General features: G+C 38.3%; 2 protein-coding genes across 6 annotated transcripts in view; both read right to left on the bottom strand.

Moving 5' to 3' along the window:
* The window catches only part of SLC25A17 (solute carrier family 25 member 17), a 42588-nt gene extending 27966 nt beyond the window's left edge, over positions 1-14622 (bottom strand). The window contains exons 1-2 of one of the 4 annotated variants that reach the window (XM_073882735.1): positions 14443-14593; positions 5101-5247 (exon numbers count right to left, since the gene is read on the bottom strand). Coding sequence is in view for 1 of the 4 variants with exons in the window: in XM_025881755.2 (XP_025737540.1) it covers positions 14443-14496 (54 nt within the window). In the remaining 3 variants the exon portion in view is untranslated. Of the gene's footprint in view, positions 1-5100; positions 5248-13907; positions 13998-14442 lie in introns of all 4 variants that reach the window. The other 3 variants (XM_073882736.1, XM_073882737.1, XM_025881755.2) reach the window with 3 other exon arrangements.
* A 3475-nt stretch (positions 14623-18097) lies between these two features.
* ST13 (ST13 Hsp70 interacting protein) overlaps positions 18098-26279 on the bottom strand; it is a 30625-nt gene continuing 22443 nt past the window's right edge. For both annotated transcript variants that reach the window (XM_025881702.2, XM_025881703.2), the window contains exons 8-12: positions 24685-24787; positions 23333-23449; positions 21804-21852; positions 20935-21068; positions 18098-20368 (exon numbers count right to left, since the gene is read on the bottom strand). In XM_025881702.2, the coding sequence (XP_025737487.1) occupies positions 20240-20368; positions 20935-21068; positions 21804-21852; positions 23333-23449; positions 24685-24787 (532 nt within the window). In that variant the 3' untranslated portion in view covers positions 18098-20239. The remainder of the gene's footprint in view (positions 20369-20934; positions 21069-21803; positions 21853-23332; positions 23450-24684; positions 24788-26279) is intronic.

The following is a 26279-nucleotide window of genomic DNA, read 5'->3' as shown; positions in this document are numbered from 1 at the left end:
GTCAAATAAATTAAAAAAAAAAAACACCTAAAAAAAAATTCTTCAAGGGGTGCCTGGGTGGCTCAGTCAGCTAAGTGTCTGCCTTCGGCTCAGGTCATGATCCCAGGGTCCTGGAATTGAGCCCCGCAGCGGGCTCCCTGCTCAGCAAGAAGCCTGCTTTCTCCCTCTCCCACTCCCCCTGCTTGTGTTCCCTCTCTCACTGTGTCTCTCTCTGTCAAATAAATAAATAAAATCGAAAGAAAGAAAGAGAGAGGAAGGAAGGAAGGAAGGAAGGAAGGAAGGAAGGAAGGAAGGAAGGAAGGAAGGAAGGAAAGAAGGAAGGAAGGAAGGAAGGAAGGAAGGAAGGAAGGAAGGAAGGAAGGAAGGAAGGAAGGAAGGAAGGAAGAAAGAAAGAAAGAAAGAAAGAAATCATCTTGCGGTGGACTCCCTTCACCTGAGAACGAAGGAGTCTGAGCCAGGGTAGTGAAGAGGTCTGCCCAAAGCCTGATAGGCAGAGGTGGAGTTAGAACCCAGAGCTCTCAAGACTCCTAGTTCTACTGTTCACTGTTCTACCTGTTCTCAATCTTGTTTCAGTCTTTTATCTTGACTCTTCTCTTCCACTTACAAAGTGTACACAGTACAAACACACACACTCAAATCTGGGAAAATCACACACATAAACCTTAACAGTGAATAGGTAAAGAGAGGAAAGGAATTAAAGGTGGCCCTATTTCCCTCGTTATGACTCTCCATATAATTATTACTTTTTTTTTAACAACAAGCACGTGTTAGTTTTAGTTTTGAAGTGGGGAAAAAGCAAATACACTCTAAAGACATCAGAATTCAAGAGCATATAGCCAAGAGATTCTCAAAGTATTGTCTGGGTCTCCTTCAAAGTCCCCAAACCCTTTGCAGCGGTCTGCAGGATTAAAACTATTTTCATAAGAATACTATCACAGTTTTTGCCTTTTTCATTCTCATTTTCTCATAGCAGGTAATGAAGTTTTCCAGAGGGTACATGATATGTGATATTGTCACAGACTGATGCAGAAGCAGATACATGGATCCAGCTATCTTAAGTCAAACATGAGAAAGGTTTGCAAAAATATAAAACAATGTCACTCTTATTACTTTGGGGAAAATGTTTTTTTAAATGTTACATATGTTAACATGTAACAGGTTTAATATTGTAAACAATAAATAAATGTTAATGCTTTCTCAATTTTAACTTCTAATAAATACTGATAGTTACAACCACATAAACAAAAGCTCTTCAGAATCTGTGATAATTTTTAAGAGTATAAAGAAATCCTGAGACCAAAAAGTTTGAGAACTGCTGTTATAAACATGCCATTAAATTTGAAAACCGTACATTGTTAACAAATTATTGGGGTGCCTGGGTGGCTCAGTTGGTTAAGCCTCTGCCTTAGGCTCAGGTCATGATCCCAGGGTTCTAGGATCAAGCCCCCTGCTGGGCTCCCTGATCAGCGGGGAGCCCACTTCTCCCTCTCCTCCCTGCTCGTGCTGTCTCTCTCAAATAAATAAAATCTTAAAAAAACACAATTATTTACACATTCACTTCTAATATCCCTTTCAACTAGCATTATACCAGCGTGACATAAGCAACTGAAAACACCAACTACCTTTGGGCTGGTCACTATCCCCTCCAGGAAATTCTTTAAAAAGCAAATAACTCTAAGAACAACAAATGTAGCCTATAATTAACACCTCAGAGCTAATCATTTATTAGATACTTGTTTTTTTGACAGGGATACTAGATAGCTCCTAAAGAACATATGATAGGATGCTGAAAGGGGAAGCAAGTCTAAGTCTGGAAGGGAGCTGAACATTCTGGAAATTCAAGAGCTATTATTGGCAATACAGACAGCAAAATCAAGAGTGGAATGAATGTCTTTAGGGGTAAGCAGGGATCAAATCAAAGGCTTTTTTGCTAAGTAGAATAAGAACATTCTAGTGACTGATTAGACAGATGTGGGGAGAGGAAGAAGAGGAACTTCAAGCAGGGCACCCAGGTTTCTGGCTTAAAGAACCAGGGATACAGTATGGTCATAACGTAGGTAAACACTGCAGGAAGAGCAATTCTGGGTCAGAAGATGATTTTGGCTTTCAACTAGCTGAATTTTAAGTGCCTCAAGGGACTTCTATTTGAAGATGTCCAGCAGGTAGCCAGATAGTAGTCTGAAGATACAGAGATTCTGGGATAGAAATGTAGATTTGGGAGTCACTGAAATATAAAATACTTCCTCACCTTTGAGGCAACAATAATTGTAACATTTAGGGGTGGGTGGGGTCATTATTTTACCAAAAATATAGGATTATATACTGTTTTGTTTTTATAGTCAAATCTTCACTCTCAACAAATAATTACTGAAAAGATTTCAGTAATTTTTTTGTTTTATTACCTTCCTTTTCCTTTCTTTGGGCTAATTTTGATACTTTAACTTCTTGAGATGGATGTATAGCTCATTAATTTTGTCTTTCTTCTATATTTTCTGATTTCCATTATGATTTCTTCATTAACCCATAGATGTTTCAGAAATGTATTTAATTTCCAAACAAACATGTTGTGTTTTTTTTAATTACCTTTTTGTTATTGATTGCTACTTAATTGCAGTGGTTTTTTTTTTTTTTTAGATTTTATTTATTTATTTGACAGAGAGACAGCGAGAGAGGGAACACAAGCAGGGGGAGTGTGAGAGGGAGAAGCAGGCTTCCCGCTGAGCAGGGAGCCTGACATGGGGCTCAATCCCCTGCACTGTGGTTTAAGAATTCATTTTGTGAGGGGCACCTGGGTGGCTCAGTCGTTAAGCGTCTGCCTTTGGCTCAGGGATCTCCCTTTAAAAAAAAAAAAGAATTCATTTTGTTTCATTCTATTTCAAAACTTTTTCAAAATTTAAGTTTTGCTTTACAGTCAAGTAAATGGTCACTTTTGATAACTCTTCCATGTTTGGCTTGAAAAGAATGTGTATTCTGTAGTTGTTTGGTACAATGTTGTGTATGTCTGTCTATTAGGTCAAGTTTGTTAAATACATTATTCAATTCTTTATTTTCATAGCTCCCCTCACAACTTGTTCTATCAATTACTGAGAGATATATTAAAATCTTCCATTTTGATGTTGGTATATTTCTTCTTAAATTTTTGCTTTAAATATTTTGAGGGGTGCCTGGGTGGCTTGGTTGGTTAAGCAACTGCTCTGGGCTCAGGTCATGATCCTGGAGTCGCAGGATCGAGTCCCACATGGGGCTCCCTGTTCGGCAGGGAGTCTGCTTCTTCCTCTGACCCTCCCCCCTCTCATGCTCTCTCTCTCTCAAATAAAATCTTTTAAAAAGTAAATATTTCGAGACTGTTATTAGATGAACGCAAACTTAAAACTGTTTTATTTTCCTGATATATTGAGCCTTTTTTCCTCTATGACGCCATTATTATAAAGTCTTTTTGTCTGATGTTGATAGCTCTATTTTGGTTAGTATTTGTCTGATAGGTCTTTTTTCACATTTTTACTTTTGAACTTTCTGTATCCTTTTCTTTTAGACACATCTTTTATAAATAGCATTTCTCCCTTTAAAAAAAAAAACCAATCTAGTGCATTCTCTTTTAACCAAAGCATTTAGTTCACTAACATGTATTTGGATTTAAAGCTGCCATCTTACTTTGTGCTATGTGTCATACATACTCTATGTTGCTTTTTCTGTGCTGTTCTGCTTTCTTTGACTAGGGTTTTTTTTTTTTAATTAATTTTACTTCTGCTGTTTATTCAATTTTGTTATTTCATGATAAAATTTTATAAGCTACCTAGTAATTTACCAATGCTAAAAACATTCAATAGGTTTGTCCTCCTCCCAAACAAAAGAAATTTAATTCCATTCACTCCCACTCACCTTCATGCTACTGTTATCTGCTTTAATTCTAACTTCTTTTGCTTCTTTTTCAATGCCCACACAACAGTTAATTTATTATTTGATAAAGTTATTTAGATTTAGACAAATGCAATGTTTACCACTTTTTCTACTCTTCATCCTTTCTTCCATCTCATACTTTCCATCTAGCATCACTTGCCTTCTGTATGAAGAACATCCTTCAGAATTTCTCATGAGGATCTTGCTAGTGGCAAACTGTTTTTAATGGTCTGTAAATGTCTCTATTTCATGTATGTGTTAAAGATTTTCACTGGGTATAGCATTCTAGGAAGATGTATTTTCTCTCAGCAAAATGAAGAAAACACAATTTTCTGACTACCATCATTGCGAATGATAATTAGGTGTCAGCTATCCTTTCGCTCACTAATTCCATCTTCAGTTGTGTCTAATATATTGAAAACATGTTTTGAATTTGAATTCATCACTCAGCTTCAATTATTAATTTACAGCTATGCACTAATTATTTTCGCTTTAAATTTTTATTTTATCAAAAGATGCACACATAGTTTTAAAAAGTCATGTAATATTAAATGACAAAATACAGTAGTTCCTGCCCACTCCTCTCCATTTTACCCAGGCTTCCTCCCAGAGGCAATTATTGTAGCTTCTTTTAGCTGTTTCTTTTGATATCTACCCATCTCTCTATAATTAAAAAATATCCTGTTATCTTCTGATTTATCAATTTTAGACATTATTTGTTTTATATTATGGAGGGTGAGAATTTAGCTCTGTTATATTCCCCTCTGCCTTCTTGTCCTACCTTCCTAAGAGCTATGATTTTTGTTTAAATAAGTTTTCAGTATTCCCATGACTATCATGCATTCACTTTCAAATTTCAGTTATTTTACTTTTCATTTCTAGATAGTCTATTAGGTTAACTTTCAAATACGCTCAGCCAATCTTAAGTTTCTTGTTCCTCATGCATATTTTCTAGCCTTTCTTTTATTTCCTTATACATACTAAATAGCTTTTTAAGATTGTGACTGAAAATTCCATTTTCTGATTGTTGCAGTTGTATGCCACTGTTGTTGTTCACAATGCCTTGTTTCTCTGTGAGTTTAGTTAGTTTGGACTGAACTGCTCATTTCCCTTAGAATTTTATTTTTGGGCATTCTTTTAAACCTTCTAAAAATAAGTAGTTCTGGAAAGTATTTCTGCCAGACACTCTGGGGTCCCACCAACCTGGAATCATTCCAAGTTAAATTATTCACTTCAGGTTTTCAAATGATGCAAGTAGTGAGAATTCAGGCTGCAACCTAAGAGAGAGTTTGTGGCTTCAAAATCTCAGTGGTGATTTCTCAGTGCCAAGGCTGGAGATAGCTGATATTCCTGCAGAAGAGTAAGATCATTTTCCATTCACCTCTATAGCATATTTCTTTGGGATTCCAGGCTTACTGGGTGATTGTATAAGGGCAGGTTCACATTTTGAATTCTATTACTTCACATTTCGAATCTATTACTTCAAAGTGTCTAACACCACTTGTTTATGTTCCCTGGATATTTAACAAGTATAATTCTAACTTAATACCTTGCCTCTGAAAAATTTATAAAATTTAGTAAACTAAAGAAAATCAAAACAGACATAAAATAGCTACCATTTTACCCTGGGAACGAAAATTAGGAAAATGACAAAATCAGGAAGGAAAAAAGCCAGAAATCTGAATTTAGATCTTTTCTACACAGGTATCTCATTAAAAGACATGCATAGGGCGCCTGGGTGGCTCAGTTGGTTAAGTGACTGCCTTCGGCTCAGGTCATGATCCTGGAGTCCCGGGATCGAGTCCCACATCGGGCTCCCTGCTCAGCAGGGAGTCTGCTTCTCCCTCTGACCCTTTTCCCTCTCGTGCTTTCTATCTCTCATTTTCTCTCTCTCTCTCTCAAATAAATAAAATCTTAAAAAAAAAAAGACATGCATAAATACAGAAGCAGAGTATCATGCCTCTAAGTACAATGTGTTTGGGTTAGCTTACCAACCAAATCACCAAAGTCAACCATTTCCAAAATGTTAATTCACCACTGAAGGGTGAAACACAGTCAAAAAATGCAACGCCAGTTCCAAAGTCAATTTCCAGAGAGGAGTCTAGAAATGGTGGTTGAGTCACAGCACCACTGAAATCAGTTTATGGTTTCTCCTCATGGAGTACATGGCATTACCAGATAGAAGGGTTATTTTAAAAAGGAAGAAAGAAAAATAACTAAAATACATTTACAGCTGTAGATCTTAAGCAGAGAAATTCCAAATATTGAAAGCTACTTACCGAGACATTGATATTCAAAAATGTTATTCACCTAATCAGAGTTAACAGAAGTCTTTCCCTTGATAAAGCCATCAAGCTAACTCTCACACTTAGACGCCTAGAGATACAATAGTTTTAAGCAAATTCAACAGGTACAGAATATCCTTTAAGTAAACTTAGGAGAACCAGCAGCAGCTAAGAAAAAGGCAGTCTCCAGACCAGACTGGTATGACAGGACAGGGCTAAAATGTTTGGGGGCTGAAGGGAAGCAAACACTGGAGAAAAGTTAAAGCTATAGGAAAGAGGTGAAAATTAATGGAACAAAGTTCTAAAAGATATTTGGGGATGGGGTGAGGGGGGAAGATCAAGATCAAAGATAGCAGAGACTGGATGCATCTGTTTTTCCTGAGGCCAGCAGAATATAGGAAACATGGGTACAACTGCAATTGACTCTGTAATCAGAAAAAATGGAAAAGTGAGAAAGCTCATCCCAGTAGCCCCCATTTTATCTAGAGAATAAAAGGTGAGATCATTTGCTACAAGTGAATGGGTAGAGGTGGCCATATGAGGTGAGAAAAAAATTTCAGTTCTTTTGAATTTCTGAAACTGAGTACAAATACTATATCTGCAAGGATATATCTGAAAAATAAATAAATTATGGCCTTATTACACTTTTCCAGGCACTGCACTAGGTGCTCCACAAGTGTTACCAGGAGACCCCAGTAAGTGAAGTGTTATTGTCCCCATTTTATAGCTCAGAAAACTCAGGTTCAGAAGAAAACATAAATGACCCAAGATGACATGGATAATTAAGTTTTACTCCAAAACTTCTTTGCAGCTATTAAACCATATTTATTTAAAAAATAAAGTTACAGACCATTATATGTATGACAATACAATTTCCTTTAACCTTTTTCTGACTCGAGCATAAAGCAGCCAAGTAAAGTTAGAAAAAAAATCCCAATAAAGACTGCATAAGAACCTTTAAGATTAGGAGAAGTGAAAGGAAGTGACCTCGATAGCAAAAAAAGTTTATTAAGGAGGTCAGGAGGGATAAACAGGGAGAGCACACAGGATTTTTAGGGCAGTGAAAGTACTCCACATGATACTATCATGCTGGTTTCATGTCATTACACACTGTCAAACCCATACAACGTAAAAAATCAAGAGTGAATATACACTAATATACACTATGGACTTTGGATGATTATGATAGGTCAATGCAGGTTCATCAATTGTAACAAATGCACCACTCTCAATTTTGCTGTGAATCTAAAACTGCTCTAAAAAATTAAGTCTTAAAAAAAAAGGTTTACTAAGAAATAAAGATATATTTTGGATGGGAGGTAGTGAGGCAATGAAGTCTTAAAGACTAAAAGCTACATAATAATTCAATCATAATTTAGCAGAAGCCCAAATGAAGTAAAACAGCAGGCTAGGAAGTAAAGATAATACAACAAAGACTTACTCCAATCACCACTTTTTGAGATGTTTAAACCAAAGTAACATAACGCCCTCAGATGTACACCAACCTAAGTTAATTCTATGGGGAATCTGAGCAACTAGATTTAAACTCTGGGTCTGGATGAATCAGCTGTGGAAAGGAAAACCCTTTCAAAGAGAACTGAACATATACATTGTTAGAACTGTAGTTTAAAATACTCCCAATAAACAATCAGTGTCCAAGTGCCTCTAGTTTGTTTATACACGTGTATACTTAGTATTTGTCACTTGTTTTCTGATCATCTAAGGATATTCAGAGTCTGGTTTTGAAATACACAAAGGAATGGAACAAGAAGAGTGGAAGAGAAGGCACCTAAGCACAGCAGAGAGAAGACAGAGTAGCAGAGAGGGGAGACCTGGATTCTGGCCCTGTGCCTATAACCAACTCACTGGTAACCCTGGAAGTCATTTAACATCCCTGTTTCCACTTTCCTGTCTCTGTGTGAGAATAAAGATACTTGTCCAAAAGCCTCAGAAACAACCCTGAGGTGGGTATTATTATTTTCCCCTTTTTACAGATGAAGAAACTGAGGCAAAGAGAGGTTGAGAAACATGCCCAAAGTCACACAGAGGGTAAATGGCAGAGTTGGAGCTCAGGCAGTCTGGTTTCAGAGCCCACACTTCTAACCACTTGAGTGGTCAGAGTTGTTAACAGATGTGAGAGGGGGTTAAGAGGTAAGGTAATTCTAGGGGTGCCTGGCTGGCTCAGTTGGTAGAGTATGTGACTCTTGATCTCAGGGTTGTGAGTTCGTGCCCCACATTTGGGTAGAGATTATTTAAAAAAATAAAATCTTTTAAAAAAAAGAAGTTAGGGAATTCTAAGTACTAAATACTACTATTAAATATAACATCAAATTCACTAAATCAACTTAGGATGCACAGAAAATTAGAAAATGTAATTGTGCACAAAATGATTAATAGCTTCCATTTATTGAGCCCCTTTTATGTGTCAGATACCATAAAAGCTGTTTTACTTACATTATTTAATTAATATTCACAAAACCCTGTGAGGTTATAGACATTTTACAAATTAAAATCTGAGTTAACTAAACTGAATCTGGAAATAGACGTTTTTGGGTTTTTTTATTTATTTATTTGACACAAAGATACACAGAGAGAGAGGGAACACAAGCAGGGGGGGTGGGAGAGGGAGAAGCAGGCTTCCCACTGAGCAGGAAACCCGATGATGCGCGGCTCGATCCCAGGACCCTGGGATCATGACTTAAGCAGAAGGCAGATGCTTAACTACTGAACCACCCAGGTGCCCCGAGGTTTTTGTTTCTAATGAATGACATTAGGGAAATCACTTAACTAAGCAAGTCCATAGATTCTCCATAACGGGGTGTGGGAGGCCACATTAACATTTACATTGCACTGTTTACCAGTGAAAAGTTAGAAATGATGTATATGTCCATAAATAAATTATGGAATACTCATATGATAGAATATTTTGTATTAAAAAAACAATACATTTTGAAATCTTTTTAATGACATGACATAGCGGATATCTGATGTTTTGAGCCACATGGCATCATTCCTTCTTCCTAAGGGCAGCCTGATCTTCTCTACCTCATCCCACTATGTACAATTTCGGCAGGATGGTAAATTGAGGTGCCCACCCTCCACTACACTAGCTGAAGAGTCCTGGAAGGCTTCTTTTGAGAGACACTATTCCCACCTGATGCAGTCAAGGACTGGGCACAGAACCTTGAGCATGTCTAACAGGGACTCTCCCATGACTTTAAATCTTGAGCAGAATCCTGTAGAGGGACAAAATACACTGATTCCATTAGTGGTGTCCAACACTCTCAATTTTGCTGTGAATCTACAACTGGCCGTATGAGGTGAGGAAAACTCCGGTGGAGTATGCTGGTTCTTTCCTACCTCACGTCTTCAGCCTCCTCACTGATCTCACTGGAAGCTCCCAAAGAGCCTGCCAGTAAACTTTTGTTTTGTTAAATCACCCGAAGTCTGTTTCTCCAGCTTGCAACCAGAGAACCCTAATTGATATACATGGGGAAATGCTTTATATTCTGAAACAAACACACCAAAACCCCCAGGATATTAAACTCTATAATACCAGTTATACAAACAAAAAATTTATTTGTAAATACTTACTTGTATATAAACACAGAGAAAACACAATGAGGAAGACACAACCAATTCTGACAAACACTGTTTCTGATAAAATTTAAACCAAATTTCTTTGCACAGTATGAGATTCCCCAACTACATAGGCTTCTACTCGTCTCTCATCTTTTATACCAGCTATGTCAGAACTAACTTGAAGTTCTCCACATGCTGATTTACATATGAGGACCTTTGCCCATGCTTTTTGTCTAAAAGTCTCTTATTACCCTCCTGTTTCATTTTGCCTAGCAAACTCCTACTCTAAATATAAATTATGCAATTAAAAAATAAAAAAAAATTAAAATTAACTATAGAGAGAAAAGAAGTTCCCTGATTAATTATTAGGATTACAATTCCAAAATCTGTTTCAGTGTCTAAATCCCACTTCGGCAATTCTAACCAATTACACTTTTCAAATTGTAGATTAATAAAATTTCTTTTAATGACAACTGTACATTTCTACAAATAGAATCTACCTTTCAAAACTAATCTAATGAGAACTCAAAATATAAAATTATAAACCTAATTATACTCAAAATTTTGAGAAATATTTATGAATGAGGCCATTAATTATATCATATAATAATCATCCATTAGAGCTATAGCATTCTCCTGAAATAGTACAATTCTAATTTTCAAATACTTGAGATTATCTGCAGTTACCCCAAGGTGTGCCACAAAACACTCAAAATCAGTTTATTTTAATTTTTAAATGTGTGTATGTGTACAACACCACACTTGATGTGAAAATGTAGAACTTGGAAGCAAATAAGCAAACATGAAACACGTCTACTCAAAAAGGTTGTAAATCAACATCTTAAGCAATGACCCAACAATCCTTTGGGGAGAAGCAACTACTCTAGGCAGGCTTGCTTGGAGTTTATACGGAAGTCATGCAGCTATTGAGAGGCAGAGCCAGGATTCTGACCCAGGATGCCTAGCTCAGATCAGGCACTCAGGCACTCAAGTACTCTTAACCACTATGCTAAGCCGACTCCTTGATCATCTCAAAGCTTTGGTTGAACACTATGCTCAGGACATTTAATTAAACACGAGCCAGGGCGCCTGGGTGGCTCAGATGGTTAAGCATCTGCTTTCGGCTCAGGTCATGATCCCAGAGTCCTGGGATCGAGTCCCACATTGGGCTCCCTGCTCAGCGGGGAGCCTGCTTCTCCCTCTGCTTCTCTCTCTCTCTCTGTCTCTCATGAATAAATAATAAATAAAATCTTAAAAAAAAAAAATAAATAAATAAATAAACACGAGCCATGACAAGACTATAGCATTAAAAGCAATGCCATTTTTCTTATCAACTGTAGTGACATTTTTGTGGTGAAATTTTTTTCCTTTGGTAGCAACCAGAAGAAAGGCCTACGTTACATGGTTTAACATGAGGTCTGCAAAAAAAAAAGTTTGAGAACATTCTTCAGCATAATAGTTCAAAAAAAAAATCAACAAAAACACAATGCAGGGTGCCTGGGTGGCTCAGTTGGTTAAGCAACTGCCTTCGGCTCAGGTCATGATCCCGGAGTCCTGGGATCGAGTCCCGCATCGGGCTCCCGGCTCAGCGGGGAGCCTGCTTCTCCCTCTGACCCTCTCCCCTCTCATGCTGTTTCTCTCTCTCGCTCGCTCTCTAATAAATAAAATCTTTAAAAAAAAAAAAACATAATGCAACTTCTCAGATATGTGCTAGGAACATTACTGCCCTGAGGGGAAGCATGAGAAAAAAAAAAATTTTTTTTTTTTTAAAGACTTTATTTATTTGACAGAAAGAGACACAGAGAGAGAAGGAACACAAGCAAGGGGAGTGAGAGGGAGAAGCAGGCTTCCCGCTGAGCAGGGAGCCCAATGCGGGGCTCGATCCCAGGACCCTGAGGTCATGACCTGAGCCAAAGGCAGACACTTAACGACTGAGCCACCCAGGCGCCCCGAGAAAAAAAATTCTTAAAAAGCATATCTATTAGATAATCTAATGCAGCTTATGGAAGAAAGAAAAACCATAACAAATTCAGGGTGCATAATTTCAAGCATAACTTTAACAAGAGATGGGGTACCTGGGTGGCTCAGTTGGTTAAGCATCTGCCTTCGGCTCAGGTCATGATCTCTAGGTCCTGGGATCTAGGCCCACACCAGGCTTCCTGCTCAGCAGGGAGTCTGCTTCTCTCTCTCTCTCTCTCTCTCTCTCTCTCTCTCTCCCCCCCCTCTGCCCCTCCTCACCACTCGTTCTCTCTGTCTCTCTCAAATAAACAGAATCTTAAAAAAAAAAATTAATGAGAGAAAAATACAGAAATGTCTTTGTAGGTCACATGGAAATATATTACCTCTACCTACAGTCACTCTCTATAGTAAGGCTCAGAAAACTATGGCCCAAGAGCCAAATCCAAACCACTGTCTGGTTTTGTAAACAGGATTTTTTTTGGAACTCAGCTCCACTCATTTACTTATTGTCAATGGCTACTTTCACACTATCATGGCCATGCTGAGTAGCTGCACCAGACTGTACACAAAATCTAAAATATTTACCAACTACCTTCTTACAGAAAAAGTCTGCCAACACTTTTCTTTATAGCACTTAATACTATCAAAAATAATTTATTTATTGTTTAATCAATTACTGTCTGACTTCCCCATCAAATGCACTCTTCATGAATAAAATGACTTTGTTTTCCAATATATTTCTAGCACCTAGAACACTACACGGCACATAGAAAGCACTCTGTACAGGTGCTGAATGAATGGCATTTATTGATAGAAAGGAAAACAAACACTTCCCATCTTCCCATTCTTCCTAAGATGCACTTCAACTATTCACTACACCATCTACCAAAATGTGACTTGTCAATTAGCCAATGAATTTATCATATTGAGAAACAAGTTAATAAATCCAATGGCTAATTCTCACTTCTTATTTGACCCAGTTGATCTTTACCGTTCTCCATGTGACTTTCAGAACACCACATTCTCTTAGTTTTCCTCCTACCCAACAGGCCCTTCCTTAGTCTCCTTTGCAGGTGCTATCTCACTTCTGAAATCTCTTAATGTTGGCATGCTCACTCACTCTTCCAGACTTTTCTCAGTCCACACTTATCCAGTCTCATGGCATTTCAAACTGAACTAATCCAAAACTAATCTTTCTCCCAGACCTGCTCAGTTATAGTCTTCATTATCTCAGTAAATGTAAATGTTTCCAGTTGCTCAAGCCAAAAACTCTTGGGGAGTCAACCAACCCTCAATCTATTATACCCCGTATCCAACCCACCATCAAATCCTGGCGACTCTATCTTATAACTATATTCCAGGTCAATGATCACTTCTAACCACCTCCACGCTACTATCTTAGTCCAAGCCACCATCATCTCTTGCTTGAGATGACGTAACAGCCCCCTGACAATTTCCCTACTTCCACCTTTACTCCCTTACCGTTTACTCTCATCAGAGCAGCCAGGGTGATCATGTTTAGAATGTAAAAATCATCAAGTTGCTGGATGCTCAAGACCTCCAAAAGTTAGCTAGCTTTCTTTCCTACTCAGAATTAAAGTCTGATATAGTTTGGTCCCCTGAAGCCTTTCTGCCTCTTTATTCCCTCCACTCCAGACACACAGGCTTCCCTGACCATCCTAGATGATGTCAAGCAAGCTTCCATTTCACCGCCTTTGTACTGGCCGAAAGGCTGTTCTGGTTTAATTAAATGAACCAAGACTCCTGAATCAGGCACTTCCATGACGTATTTTGTCAATTAACTCTAAAAACAAATCTGGGACGTAGGTTTCAACACTCCTACTTTAGAGGTTAGGAAATGAAATTTACAATCTAACAAATGATAGAGTTGGGGTTCATCCCTGATTAGTGAGCACGGAGGAGCTGTCAGTGAAGTTTTGCTGGCTAAAAGGAAACGACTCGGATATGCCTCTGAAGTCCCAGTGATTCCAACCGCTAAAGGTGCATCTTGACAGCTGGAGAAGGATATGAGAAAGGGCAGTCAGAGAGTTAAGAGGACCACCAGAAGAGGAAGTTACCCAAGCCAAGAGTGGAAAATGTCAAGGAAAAGGGAGTGGTGTCAAATGGAACTGAGACATCCATAAACCCAAGACCCACGCACATACCTCACACAGCAAACCATACCTGTGGTAGACAGCAACTCGCATCTTGATTTAAAAAAAAAAGTATCTTCTGCCAATATTGGCCAGAGATATCCTAAGTACTGTCACCTGTCTGCAGCAAGGGTATGAAAATTGGCTATAGGGAAGCGCGTGACTAAGTAACACAGCTTCTCATCTACGTTTTCCTCCGGCCCAGTGCAACAAAGTTTGTGTCTGTGGCGGCCTTTAAGGGAGGTGATTGGTCTTTAAATTTCAGAAGGCAAAGAAAACGGCAATTATTTTCTTCCAGGCTCTCTGTGGGTATGTGGGATCATCGCTGTCTACATCCCAGATATTTTCTAAGAGCTCAAAACAGCGGCGAAGGGTGTGCTGGCCCTCACCCCAAATCGTTCCAGCACCTTCTCGACTACGTCTCATTCCTCCCTGTCCCACAGTCACGACTGCAGATACCAACCCACCATCTCCCTCTCATCCCCATCCCCCAGCCATATCCCGGGACTGGACCCACAGTAGCCCCACACCCCGCAGTGGCCCCGGGCGTGAAGACCCCGCCTCACCACGGCTCCGGCCACAGCGTGGACCAGGCTTTCGTAGGACAGCACGGAGGGCATTGCTGTGGCTCCCCACAGACCTAGCAACACTTTTCCCTCAGGTCGCAGCTAGCGGAGAGTAAAGAAGCGCCAGAGCCCGGGGCGTGAGCGCCACAGACCCCACCTCCTCAGGCCCGCCTCCTCCAGAACAACCACTTCCGGGTCGTAGGGCGCCCGGTCTCCCAGGCAGAGGCCGCGGGGCTGGAAGAGGAGAAAGGCGGGCCTGGGAAAGTCCCTTGGCTCTGATTGGCCCTCGGGGCATGCGTGGGCGGGGGGAGAGAAGCGCTGGCCCAACCACGCGGAAGAGCCTGACAGAGAGCACGTAGCCGCCTCCTGGGTCTGACCGGAGTACACTCTCGAGTTCGGGGACCTGACGGGTTGTGCTTCGACATTGGGATTTAGGAAGGCCTAGATGGCCACCTTCCCTAAGACAGGCTGGTAACTGGCAAGATGGGGACTCAAATCTTCCTGTTTCTTTGCAAGTTAACTCCTGTTTTCTCTCGACAGTATTTTTAAAGTCACATTTTACCCGAAAGGAAATGTTAACTGGGCAAGTTTCTCCCTGCGTGTGGTAGACGAAATGGAACTTGAGATCAAAGTGATCCAAGGCAGCCATATCCCGGGACTGGACCCACAGAAGCCCCACACCCCGCAGTATTATACTTGTTAGCAACTAGGAAAGTCATTTAACTCCTTTGGTTTTTCTCCCCCCCCCCCCTCTTTTAAGGTTTACTTACTTGAGAGCACGAGCGGGAGGTGCAGAGGGAGAGGGAGAATCTCAAGCCGACTCTGCTGAGCACAGAGCCCTATGGGGCTGGGGCTCGATCTCACCACCCTACACTAAAGGTTGGTCGCCCAACCTACTCTGCCACCCAGGCGCCCAGGTTTTCTTTTAAGTGACGGTGTTAATACAACTCCATTGCTGTAAGGATTACAAAAGCTAATTTATGTAGACGTACTTAAATCTTCACATCTTCTAAAGTGAAGAACCAATTGTACTACAAAGAACTGGAGAAACCACTTCCAACCTATAGCCTAGATCATACTGTGAGACCCAAGGTCTCAGGACTCCAACTTCACTCTACTGGAGTGCCATTGCCGTATGTCTCCTCCAGGTTCCCCTTCCAATACACCCTGTGGTAATTCCTGAGTGCTTACTACATGCCTGCTCCGTGCTTTATTATGCCCATTATCATATTTACTGCTCAGGAGAGGGCCCTAACAATGTTTCCCTCCATCTTTTCACAAAATTTGCATAAAATATCTTAAAAGAGCTTTCCACTTAAACTCCCCTTCATTTAGGGTGGTGCTGCAGACCATAAGTTAAATGAAAGGTGAGTTGGGAACACCAGATTTAGTGGTATCTACTTATATGTATGGTTACTGCTAGACCTCCTGTTGTAGAAATGGCTTCCAGGAACACTCTCACCAATCCCTAGGATCATGACAGAAAAGCGGAGGTCCAAACATCAAATGAAAATAGTTTGCTGGCACTAAAACAGAGATACAATTTAAGCAAAAGACTTTTTTCTTTTAAAGTGAGAGAGATCAGAGGGAGAGGGAGAAGCAGACTTGCTGCTGAGCAGAGCCTGATGCGGGGCTCAATTCCAGGACCCTGAAATCATGACCAGAGCCAAAGGCAGATAGATGCTTAACCAACTGAGCCACCCAGGTGCCCCCAGTTTTTTTTTAAAGATTTTATTTAGGGGCGCTGGGTGGCTCAGTCGTTAAGCGTCTGCCTTTGGCTCAGGTCATGATCCCAGGATCCTGGGATCTAGCCCATCAGGCTCCTTGCTCAGCGGGGAAGCCCATTTCTCCCTCTGCCTGCCAGTCCCCCTGCTTGTATGCTGTGACAAATCCTTAAAAAACAAAAACTGTCTCTGTAGTTGTGATTTTGAGAGATTTCCAATTTTTAAGACCTGCAATTTTTGCTTCCTTTGTTCTAACCATTCACTTTTACATCTACTTTAGTATTCATAATTACATATTTTCCTTAAAGAAGGCTCCCTTAGAGGCATCAAGTCCCCCACTATATAAATAGTATATAAAAAATTATGTGTGTTCTTTTACACCCATGCCATCGAACACGAAGTGATTAAAGGAACCTATCCAGAACTTAACATTTCATGTATGATGCTTCTACACTGGCAGATTTATGGTCAGGTTACTTAACTGCAACCTGACAACCTCCTAGTGATCTGGGGGAGAGTGAACTACTTAAAAGATCTCTTGATTATGTGCCAGATACCAAGATTTTCAGAGCCACATACACGTCTTTTACACTAGCTCTATTTACCTCCTTGCTACTCTGGCTTTTCCTTATACTTAGAATGTAGTTTAACACTAGGAGTCCACCAAAAAAGAATGTCAAAATTCTTAGAGACCACCTTATAGAAAATTGTTACACTACCAACACTAAAGGTCTCACTGAATTGCCAAGATATTTAAAACCACCAATTTGATACGCCATAGTTTAAATTTACTCTTATCAAAAGCTTAACAGCTATCTTAATATCTGTTGCCTATTTACTTCAGGGTATTTTCCTCCCCAAACTATGCATTCTTAACAGGTATGCTATAGATTGTAAATACTGAACTTTAAAATTATTGCACAATTTTAAAAACCTAATTTTTCTTGTCATTATTGGACCTGTCACAAGTGTTTTAAGCACTTCAATTATGCTACATCCCTTACTATTAATCCGTTGGGTGTGCATATCAGTACACCCAATGATGTGTGATATTCCTTAATCAATCCTCTTCAAAAATATTTTGTTTCCAATTTCTTGAAGTCATGAACAATTCTGCCAAGAAGCAACCTTGTACAGAGAGGGCAGGAGAACATAAAAGAGGAAGACCAAACAAACCTAGTGAGAATACCAGCTTTCCAAATAATCAGGGGTGTTAACTTGGGCAATTTACTTAAGTGCTTCAGTTTCCTCATCTATATAAAATGGGAAGAGCACTTACCGTTATGGTCATTATCAGAATGGAGTCAATGCTTTCAAACTGATTAAAGAGTGCTTGGCACAGAGTAAGTACTACTTACCTAAGTGGCTACTTGGGTGCATTAATGTTAGATAATACAAATCTCTAAAATACGATTTGTTTCTCCCTTATCCCATTAGGCCAGTTTTTCCCAAAGTGGCAGCCTGCTAGTTGTTACCCCATGTATTTTCTCCCTTTCTTTTATAGTGTAATTTTTTACTGGGCACATGACCATACAGCAGTGGACTATTCCTTGCAGGTAAATATGGTCTCAAGAGTTAAAAAAAAAAAAACAACAACAAAAAAAACCAATGGGCTATGAGAAGTAATAAAATGTTAACTATGGGTATCAGCATCAGTATCTCAGTACGTGCTTCCCTTGCGCCCTCTCCTCAATCTACAAGATGAGCATGAGAGCAAGCACTTTTGGACTCAGAAACAGATGGCAGAATGGCTTACCTCTGGACTGCTACCTGAAAGAAAAGTTCTGTTTAACAGTCTAAGTATTCAGAAGTCATTGTTAACAGCACATTATAAAACTGAAGCCTACTATGTCCAGCAAATAACTTGAGTGCTAAAGACCTTTAAAAGAAACAGAACATGTGCTAGGGAAAAAAAAGTGGTGGGGTCAATATCCAGTTTGAAACCATACTTTATTTTTAATGTAGCTAGAAATCAAATAACTATATATTTTTAAGCAGAAAAAAACTCCTTTACTTTTCCTTCTTATATCATTGTTAGCACAAGAAAAAACACTTCTGGTTTAGAAATGATACTGAGTTTCTATGAAAATGAATGTACTTTGTATTTGTGGAACTTAAAAGCACAGGACACATTTTCAGAAGACCAATTTTACTTTTACCCACTTATGGTAATGTTTGCAATGTTAGAATGTACTTAATATAAAGTAAATCAAATAAGGAACCCAAAAGGAACTGGTCTTCTTGAGTTATTCACAGCACACATTAGAAAATCTGAGAGAGAACACACATTAACAACAACAACAAAAAAACCACTGGCAAGCTCAAACGCAAGTTTATATGCTGAGTATTTTTAAAGGGTTTAAAAAGCATGCTCAGTTAGCATACAGCCTTTTCTCACTCATATAACAGATGCATTTCTATCTGCTTGTGTACAGCAAAGGGTTAGAACCTGAATCAACTTACTTATGACTTCAGAAATGTGCTACTTCAAAAATGTATTCCATGGAATTTTTTTCACTGCTCCTACCACTGATTCTTCAAAATAAGCAAAGTACAGAGGGTCTCATCCCTACCCTTGAAACTGTTTTTATAAACAGCAGCACTTTAAACTGAAAGACAGGTAGAACCCTAGCAATTCCTGGTACAGTGCCTGGACTTAGTCTTAATTAATGTTGAGGGTTGAATGTACAACAGAAAATTTATCATTTCTTTATCCTTGGAGAGGGAGGGAGAAAAAGGAGAGGTGGGGAATATGGTGCAGTATTTAGGAGCTAAACAGGAGCACAATGACTCATCAACCCCAAAATGAAGAACCATGGATCTCAACAATTTTATAATTCATGTTGGATCAACAAGTTTGGTTCCCCTCTATGTGTATCAATGAATTCAAACCTCATACTCTCCAAACTATGAAGATGAATAATGTAAGATAAACTCCAACTGCAACAGTATTTCCCAAGTAGAAGACTGAACACCAAAGGGAATCCCTCCTTCCAACATCTTTTGACATGGTAAGATTTCACCAAAGTGGAAACCTATAATTTAAATGAAATCGCTTGGCCAAGTAAGAAACTAGAGCTGTTATGGGTATTACCTTACATAATCACTATATTACATATTAAACCCAGCATGACATATACTCGCACAATTATGCTGTGAATGATACAGTAGTGATGAAGCCAGTGAAAAAGGACTATCTTTAGCCCAAAAAGAGTATGGGGGAGTAGGGGGGAGGTGAAAACAAGTAGAAAGCACACAAAGAGATGGGTATTTCCTGACCAGGAAGGTCACTCTAAACACAGAAATATAAAAAGAAAAGTATTCCCTTATTTCCCCTATGTGGAAATAATGCAAACATTTATTTTCTATATCAGACAAGAACACAGCTAAGTAATCCAATTCTACTGCAGCATTATAAAAATTATCCCTTCACCACAGTGTAAGATTTAAATGCATCTGCACAAGGGTGCACACTATATAAAAGGAGTAAGGTTGCTGCTGCCCTGCCAAGCACTTCCGGTCCCTACCCAGGTCATACTGCAATACTGGTGGTCCCAATGGTTTTATCCAAATAAACTGTGTTCAAAAAATAAAGCTTTTAAAAAGACAAGTCAAAATGCCTCAGAAACCGTATCTCCAACTCAGACTTCATCTATTTAAATGTTGTATCTACCTCCCACTAATAAACCTTTCACTCAAACTGAGCAATAAATCTTCCACACTGAAGTATCTTCCTTGCCCAATTAATCCAAAGGAAAAAAACTGAAATGATTAGTAAAGAAAAATGTAGGGACTAACACACCCTTTTAATATGTTTTTAAATATTTTTACGGCTTAAAAAGTGTTTAAAGTTTGTAATTCCTAGTAGGAAAACATTATCTGAATGAATACCCTAATGGCAAACCACTATAGAATGTTTCAGTTGCATGTGGGGCAGAGGGGTAGGGATTCTCTTCACAGCACCCCAGCTTTCTTCATGAGAAGGTCAGAGGTACACTGGTTTGTATTATTGCGACATCCATTAGGCGATCGTTGCTTTTCCTTCAGCAAGGGCTTTATTTGTCAGAAGGGCGTTATGCTTGACCTCCAAATTTGGCTGACAATTTACTGATGAGATTCATAACCTTTGGATTGCTCTGATATTTTGACATATTCGCTGGGTTCTGGGCCACATCCTGGAAGGCCACCATAACTTCTGGATCCTGCAAAGAAAGGTGGTGGGTTTTTTTAGTTTTTAAAAAAGAGTTCTGTGGTTTAACAAGTTTATGATCCGAAATCCTAGGTCTTTATTTAGACTGACGACTTTGTCACAGCCAAGTTAAATGGGGTCTGGACAAGTCCCTGAAGTATAAATATTACTAACGTGCACTTCAAAGTCAAATGCCAATTTATGTCACTTTAACTAATGAAAAAAAGCATACACAATTTTGATAAAAAGGACAACTGAATCACAAAATTCTACTCCTGAAACTAATATTACACTCTATGTTAACTAACTAGAATTTAAATAAAAACTTGGAACATAAATAAAAAAAGAAAAGGACAACTGGATATAATCAAACTGTTACAGAGTATTTCCTATAAACCAATTTTTAATAACTTAAGCTACTCATTCTGAAAAAAAAAAAAAGGTCTAACTGCATCATTAGCTATTTGTTAATTCAGATAAGTAAAACATAGCTAACAGAGTAACCTTTGTCTCTACAAAGAATTAATGAAAGAAATGCCTTAGTGATACAAAGCCCAACTTTGTTCTTCCAAGTCTTACCTGCATGGCTGCGAGAACCTCTGGATCACTAAGAATTTCATTGAGCCCAGGCATTCCTGCCATTCCAGGCATCCCCCCTGCCATTCCAGGCATTCCTCCAGGAAAATTACCAGGCATTCCCCCAGGAAAGCCACCTGCAAGAATAAATGAAATAACTGCTTAGACACCAACCATATTCTCAAGTAGTCTGACAGTAGACTATTTCCTTCTGATGAAAATCACACACACACACACTCACACATGCATATGCAAAGAACAAGGGGGCTATTAAACACAAAGCAGTCTAAACATTCTAACAGGATATTAACAGGACGTAATTTTATCTTCAAATTTTTTCTTAAAAAATAAGGCTGTAAATCAAGTTTGCTACCTTCTGCATTTATTTTTTCCTAATAATAAAACTGTTAAAAAAAAAAAAAAGAAAACTAACCTTACCCTTAAAGAGAAAGCTAACAATCCCTTGGAATTACAAAACTAAAAAGTCTAATAAATCATCTTAGTCATATTTTCTCATTCTCTAACATTATTTGTTTCGATTTAAAGTTCTAATTTAGAAACACTTAAAATACATCATAATCAATTCACAGTCTCTTAGAAAAGTACAATGCTCAGACCTCACTAAATGTTAGCTATTATAAAAAAAAGTATACTGCTCAAAAGTGTGAGGAAAATAATATACTGTATTTCTACTAACATACAATTTTTAAAGGAGAATGAAAATTTCTAGACGCTTACATTCTAAAGGCTTTTCTTTTCGATATTTCCAGGGACTAATAGTACTACATATAATAGACATATTTGAGCCCCCAAATCAGAATACTCTCCAATTATTTACAATCCTAACAGCTTTCAATTTTCTTTAAAAATACCTGGGAAAGAGCCATACTGAGCTCCTGATTGTCGTCTGGCTTCTTCCTCCTTTAATACAAAGAAATAAAGAAATCATATAGTGGTGGTGCTGGTGGTGAGTCTACTGTCCACCCGTAACCTACCCATGCAAAACCATGAAAAAAAATTGTAAAATCAGCTAGTCAGAGGACTTAAGAGAATGACGAGTTTCAAATGGCAATACTGAACTAAAGGACACACACCCCAAATCTCCTTTCAAAATTTTCCAGCTAGGTTGTCAATAAGCATTACTTCTGGTAATGATGTCAAGTAGTGTTTTACTTCTACTTCGGGCAGGAAAAAAAACAACACCTGGAAAGCAATATACAGTACTGATGTCTGTCTATGCTTATGCAAAGTATAAATTTTTTTAAAAAATTTTATTTATTTGAGAGAGAGAGGGAGAAACAGCATGAGAGGGGAGAGGGTCAGAGGGAGAAGCAGGCTCCCAATGCAGAGCTGGGAGCCCAAAGTGGGACTCAATCCCAGGACTCCGGGATCATGACCTGAGGCGAAAGCAGTTGCCCAACCGAGCCACCCAGGCGCCCCGCAAAGTATAAATTCTGCATGTTGTTAAAACTCCAAAATGAAAGCACATGGTTAGATTACAAAGACTGCCAATAACCTGTTTCCCAAGTTCATCTTTTCCATACTTTCTCTACATAACTTAACAAATACAACCAGGGTTTACGAATTTGTTATTCAACAAACAAAGTAAAAGAAAATAAATTTCCCTCATAACCAGTTATAAAGTCATCAAGGATATATAAATGTAAAAATTACTTTTGAATACAGTAACTATAATCCTAAAAACCAAGCATGATGCTTTAAAAACATTTAATATTAATTTTATTAAATCTTACTAAATTCATTCAATATAATTACAATTTTATTAATTTTGTTAAGTATTAATATTTAACATTGAAGGACAAAGTTAGGAAGTAATGCTATATAATTATAATATAGCTTTATGTCCTTTTACTTCAACAATATTGGAAATAACTAGATGAAAACGGATAGCATCAAAATGCAAAAAGCTAATCTAGAAAAAAACGAGAAATCTTAAGAACAGCAACAATATTGTGAATGAATTAGGAATAATTTTTCTAAATTTTATGACTTTGTGACTAAAAATAAAAAATAGCTAGAGTTTATTTTAAATAGCTATGAATCCACTATTCTAAAAGAAGGAATCATAAAACTCAAAAAATCAGGGCAAGCATCCACAAGGAAACAAATAATACTGACAAGTTTTAATTACCTGTCCAAAAAAACTCCCAATTTTAGGACACAAACAAGAATATAAACTGGTGATATATAAGCTCACTTAGGAATTTAAGAAAAAAAATATCCCTACAAATTGGAGATAATGAAGGGAAGGAAACTCTAAGTAGTATCATTACCCTACAGAACAGAGGCCAGCATTACACAAGAGCCAGGAATTAGAATGATATCCTCAAACTCTAATCTACTTTATTTCCCTTTAATGGTTTAGCTACAGAAACTTTACCCTCTGGGCTCTCTCATGTTCTTCCCGAGCCTTCTTAACCCTTTCTATTCTTTCTTTGATCTCTCGTTCTTCACGTTTTCGCTCATACTTTCTCCGATGTTCAGCAATTTTCTGGGCCTAGGGGGAAAAAAGCCACAGAAAAAAATGTTTTCTTTAAAAGCTGAATAAGGGCAACCCAAATCACCAGTTTTGTTAAAGAATCATTTTTCTTTGTGGAGAGGTGTTAAATTCAATGAACAGTTCTGAATAATGACAGATTTACCTTATAGAAAAAGACCTCACATAATTCACACTTTAACAAGTCCACTGTGAAATAAAGGAAAGAGGCTAAAAAGTGAAGTTAGGAGTGTTATAAATTTCAAAAAAGTACTGCAAGGATGACAAGTTTTCAAATTGCACAATTCTTGCCTGATACTGGCCAAGGGAAGGCAGAGATTGGGAACGCACACACCAGTTATTTGCCACAGTCTAACCACACTAAAGTTTTCTCATCCACAAAATGAGGGGGCGGGGAAGAGAAATACTTAAGTCTTATAGAATGCTATGAACATTAAGAGAAAATGTATGTTACAGGCACTAGCACATAGCCTGGGCCAAATATTTGGAATCTATTATTCAGAAATTAAGTAAATGTAAGAGAGTCATATTCAATTGTTACTTCAGCTTGTTTATCATTATTTTTTAAGAATCTCATGTTCTAGACTCTCTCACCATAACCTTGGAGTTAGCCCTGTTATGAGGAAAAAAAATCAAAAAGTCTCTGACTATAGATAAGTTAAATTCAATAAAATTTCCTTATAACCTTTGGGAATAAATTCTTGGTAGTGTAACATCCCACAAAGCTGAGGAATTTACCATGTAAATAATGCATTAAAATTATTTTAACAATTACCTTAAAAAATATTCTGGCTTTTGGAGTCAATATTACCATTTTTAAAAGGATGAAATTTGCTAACTTCCACAAGGCCCTCATGCTTTATACAGTGGCTGCATATACCTACGATAAACAAGGACAGACCAGGCACAACCTTGGGTCACATTTTATAGATTTTCTATTTCTTTCCTTGCTGTGAACTTGATGCCCCCTTTTCCATTTCTAACTTTCTGGTTATAACTCTACTGTAGGCTTGCAAACAAAGTAACAGAGCTTACTGTAATGCAGCATGAGAAATAAAGGCATGACAAACTATTGACATTTCCTGAGCTGAACACCAACATCAGTAATTACAGATGGAAATATCCAAACATTTCTTTCTTTGTATCTGTTCTCCAGATAAATTACTGCCAGGGGCTAAGTACTAGAGCTACAGAACATCACAGTGATGACGTTCCCTCTCCCTACTTGAACATACCCTCGGTTGAACTTCTTTCAGCATTGCACTAGCATCTTCATCGTAATCCAGTTTACAAGCAAGGGCAAGATCATGTGCTGCTTCTTCCCAATGGCCCAGAAGTCTGAAACAGATTAAATTCATTTTAGGGGCCTTTTATACATATCCACTAATGTGGTGGTGTCTTTCCTCCTTATTAAAAAAAGGGACTGTTACAGAAGAGGTTTAAAGTTAAATATTTGACTATAAATTTTCACGAACCAATTCAATTAGTATGTTCTATACTCTATAAAAACATGGGAGTTTAATTTCCTCCTTGGCAACTATAAAGCTGTCTTCTAAAAACTGTTTAAAAACTTTAAAAAATTACTTTCTTAATTCAAAATATAAAATTTTAAAAAATTATGTAGAGCTACAATTTTCAAACTCATTCAACAATTTCAACTCCTTAAAAACAGGATTAACATAATGTACACTTAGCATGCTATAACATGGAAGAGAAAACAATACATGTGTGCACATTTTATTGAAAGAAGAGAAACGATAAATCAGAAACTAAAGGTTGGTGGGAGAAGATAAGAATGGAGTAGAGGGGATAGCAATGGATATTAGACTTCTCTGGGTACACGTGTCAAGTCAGTTTTGACTCTTTAAACATGCAAATGTTCTAAAATTAAACCAGAAAAGACAGAAATAAAGCAACCCCTAAACCTGAATACAAACAGGAAAAAAAGAAAGGACAAAAAGGCTGTTTACCACACTGAGCACACAGCATATAGAAAAAAAGGTAACCTACACATATACATACATATATACACTTATCTATTTATTGAGACAGTGTGCACGTGGTAGAGCAGGGGGAAGGGCAGAGGGCGAGGGAGAGAGAGAATCCAAGCAGACTCCATGGGGCTCAATCCCACGACCCTGAAATCATGACTGAGCCAAAATCAAGACTCGGGAACACTTGGAATGCCTGGGTGGCTCAGTTGGTTGAGCGTCTGCCTTCAGCTCGGGTCATGATCCCAGAGTCCTGGGACTGAGCCCCGCAACGGGCTCCCTGATCAATGGGGAGTCTGCTTCTCCCTCTGCCTGCCGCTTCTCCTAGCTTGTTCTCTGACAAAGAAAAATCTTAAAAAAAAAAAAAGAAAAAGACAAGACTTGGGACTGAGCCACCCAGGCACCCCAAAAGTCACATAACTTTTAAAACAGTATTTTGACTGTGTATCTTAAATGGGATATATTCTAAGGATAAAAGCTGCAACAAACATAAAACATTCAACTTTACTTAGAATATTATTTCGATAGGATTGTAAAACAATTTTATGTTATCACAGAATAACACAAGTAAATATATTATGGATAGGGCGCCTGGGTGGCTCAGTTGGTTAAGCATCTGCCTTCAGCTCGGGTCATGATCCCAGGGTCCTGGGATCAAGCCCTGCATCAGGCTCCCTACTCAGCAGGAAGCCTGCTTCTCCCTCTCCCACTCCCCCTGCTTGTGTTCCCTCTCTGGCTGTCTCTCTCTCTGTCAAATAAACTGTAAATAAAATCTTTAAAAAATATATGGATAAAGATTTTGAGTATAGGAGAATAGTGTTAAAAAGGCAAAAGGGAAA

This window comes from Callorhinus ursinus, unplaced genomic scaffold (assembly GCF_003265705.2).
Source record: "Callorhinus ursinus isolate GAN/ISIS: 27379988/994484 unplaced genomic scaffold, GSC_fseal_2.0 scaffold48, whole genome shotgun sequence".
Taxonomy (NCBI): domain Eukaryota; kingdom Metazoa; phylum Chordata; class Mammalia; order Carnivora; family Otariidae; genus Callorhinus; species Callorhinus ursinus.
This window is presented reverse-complemented; position numbering and strand designations above follow the sequence as displayed.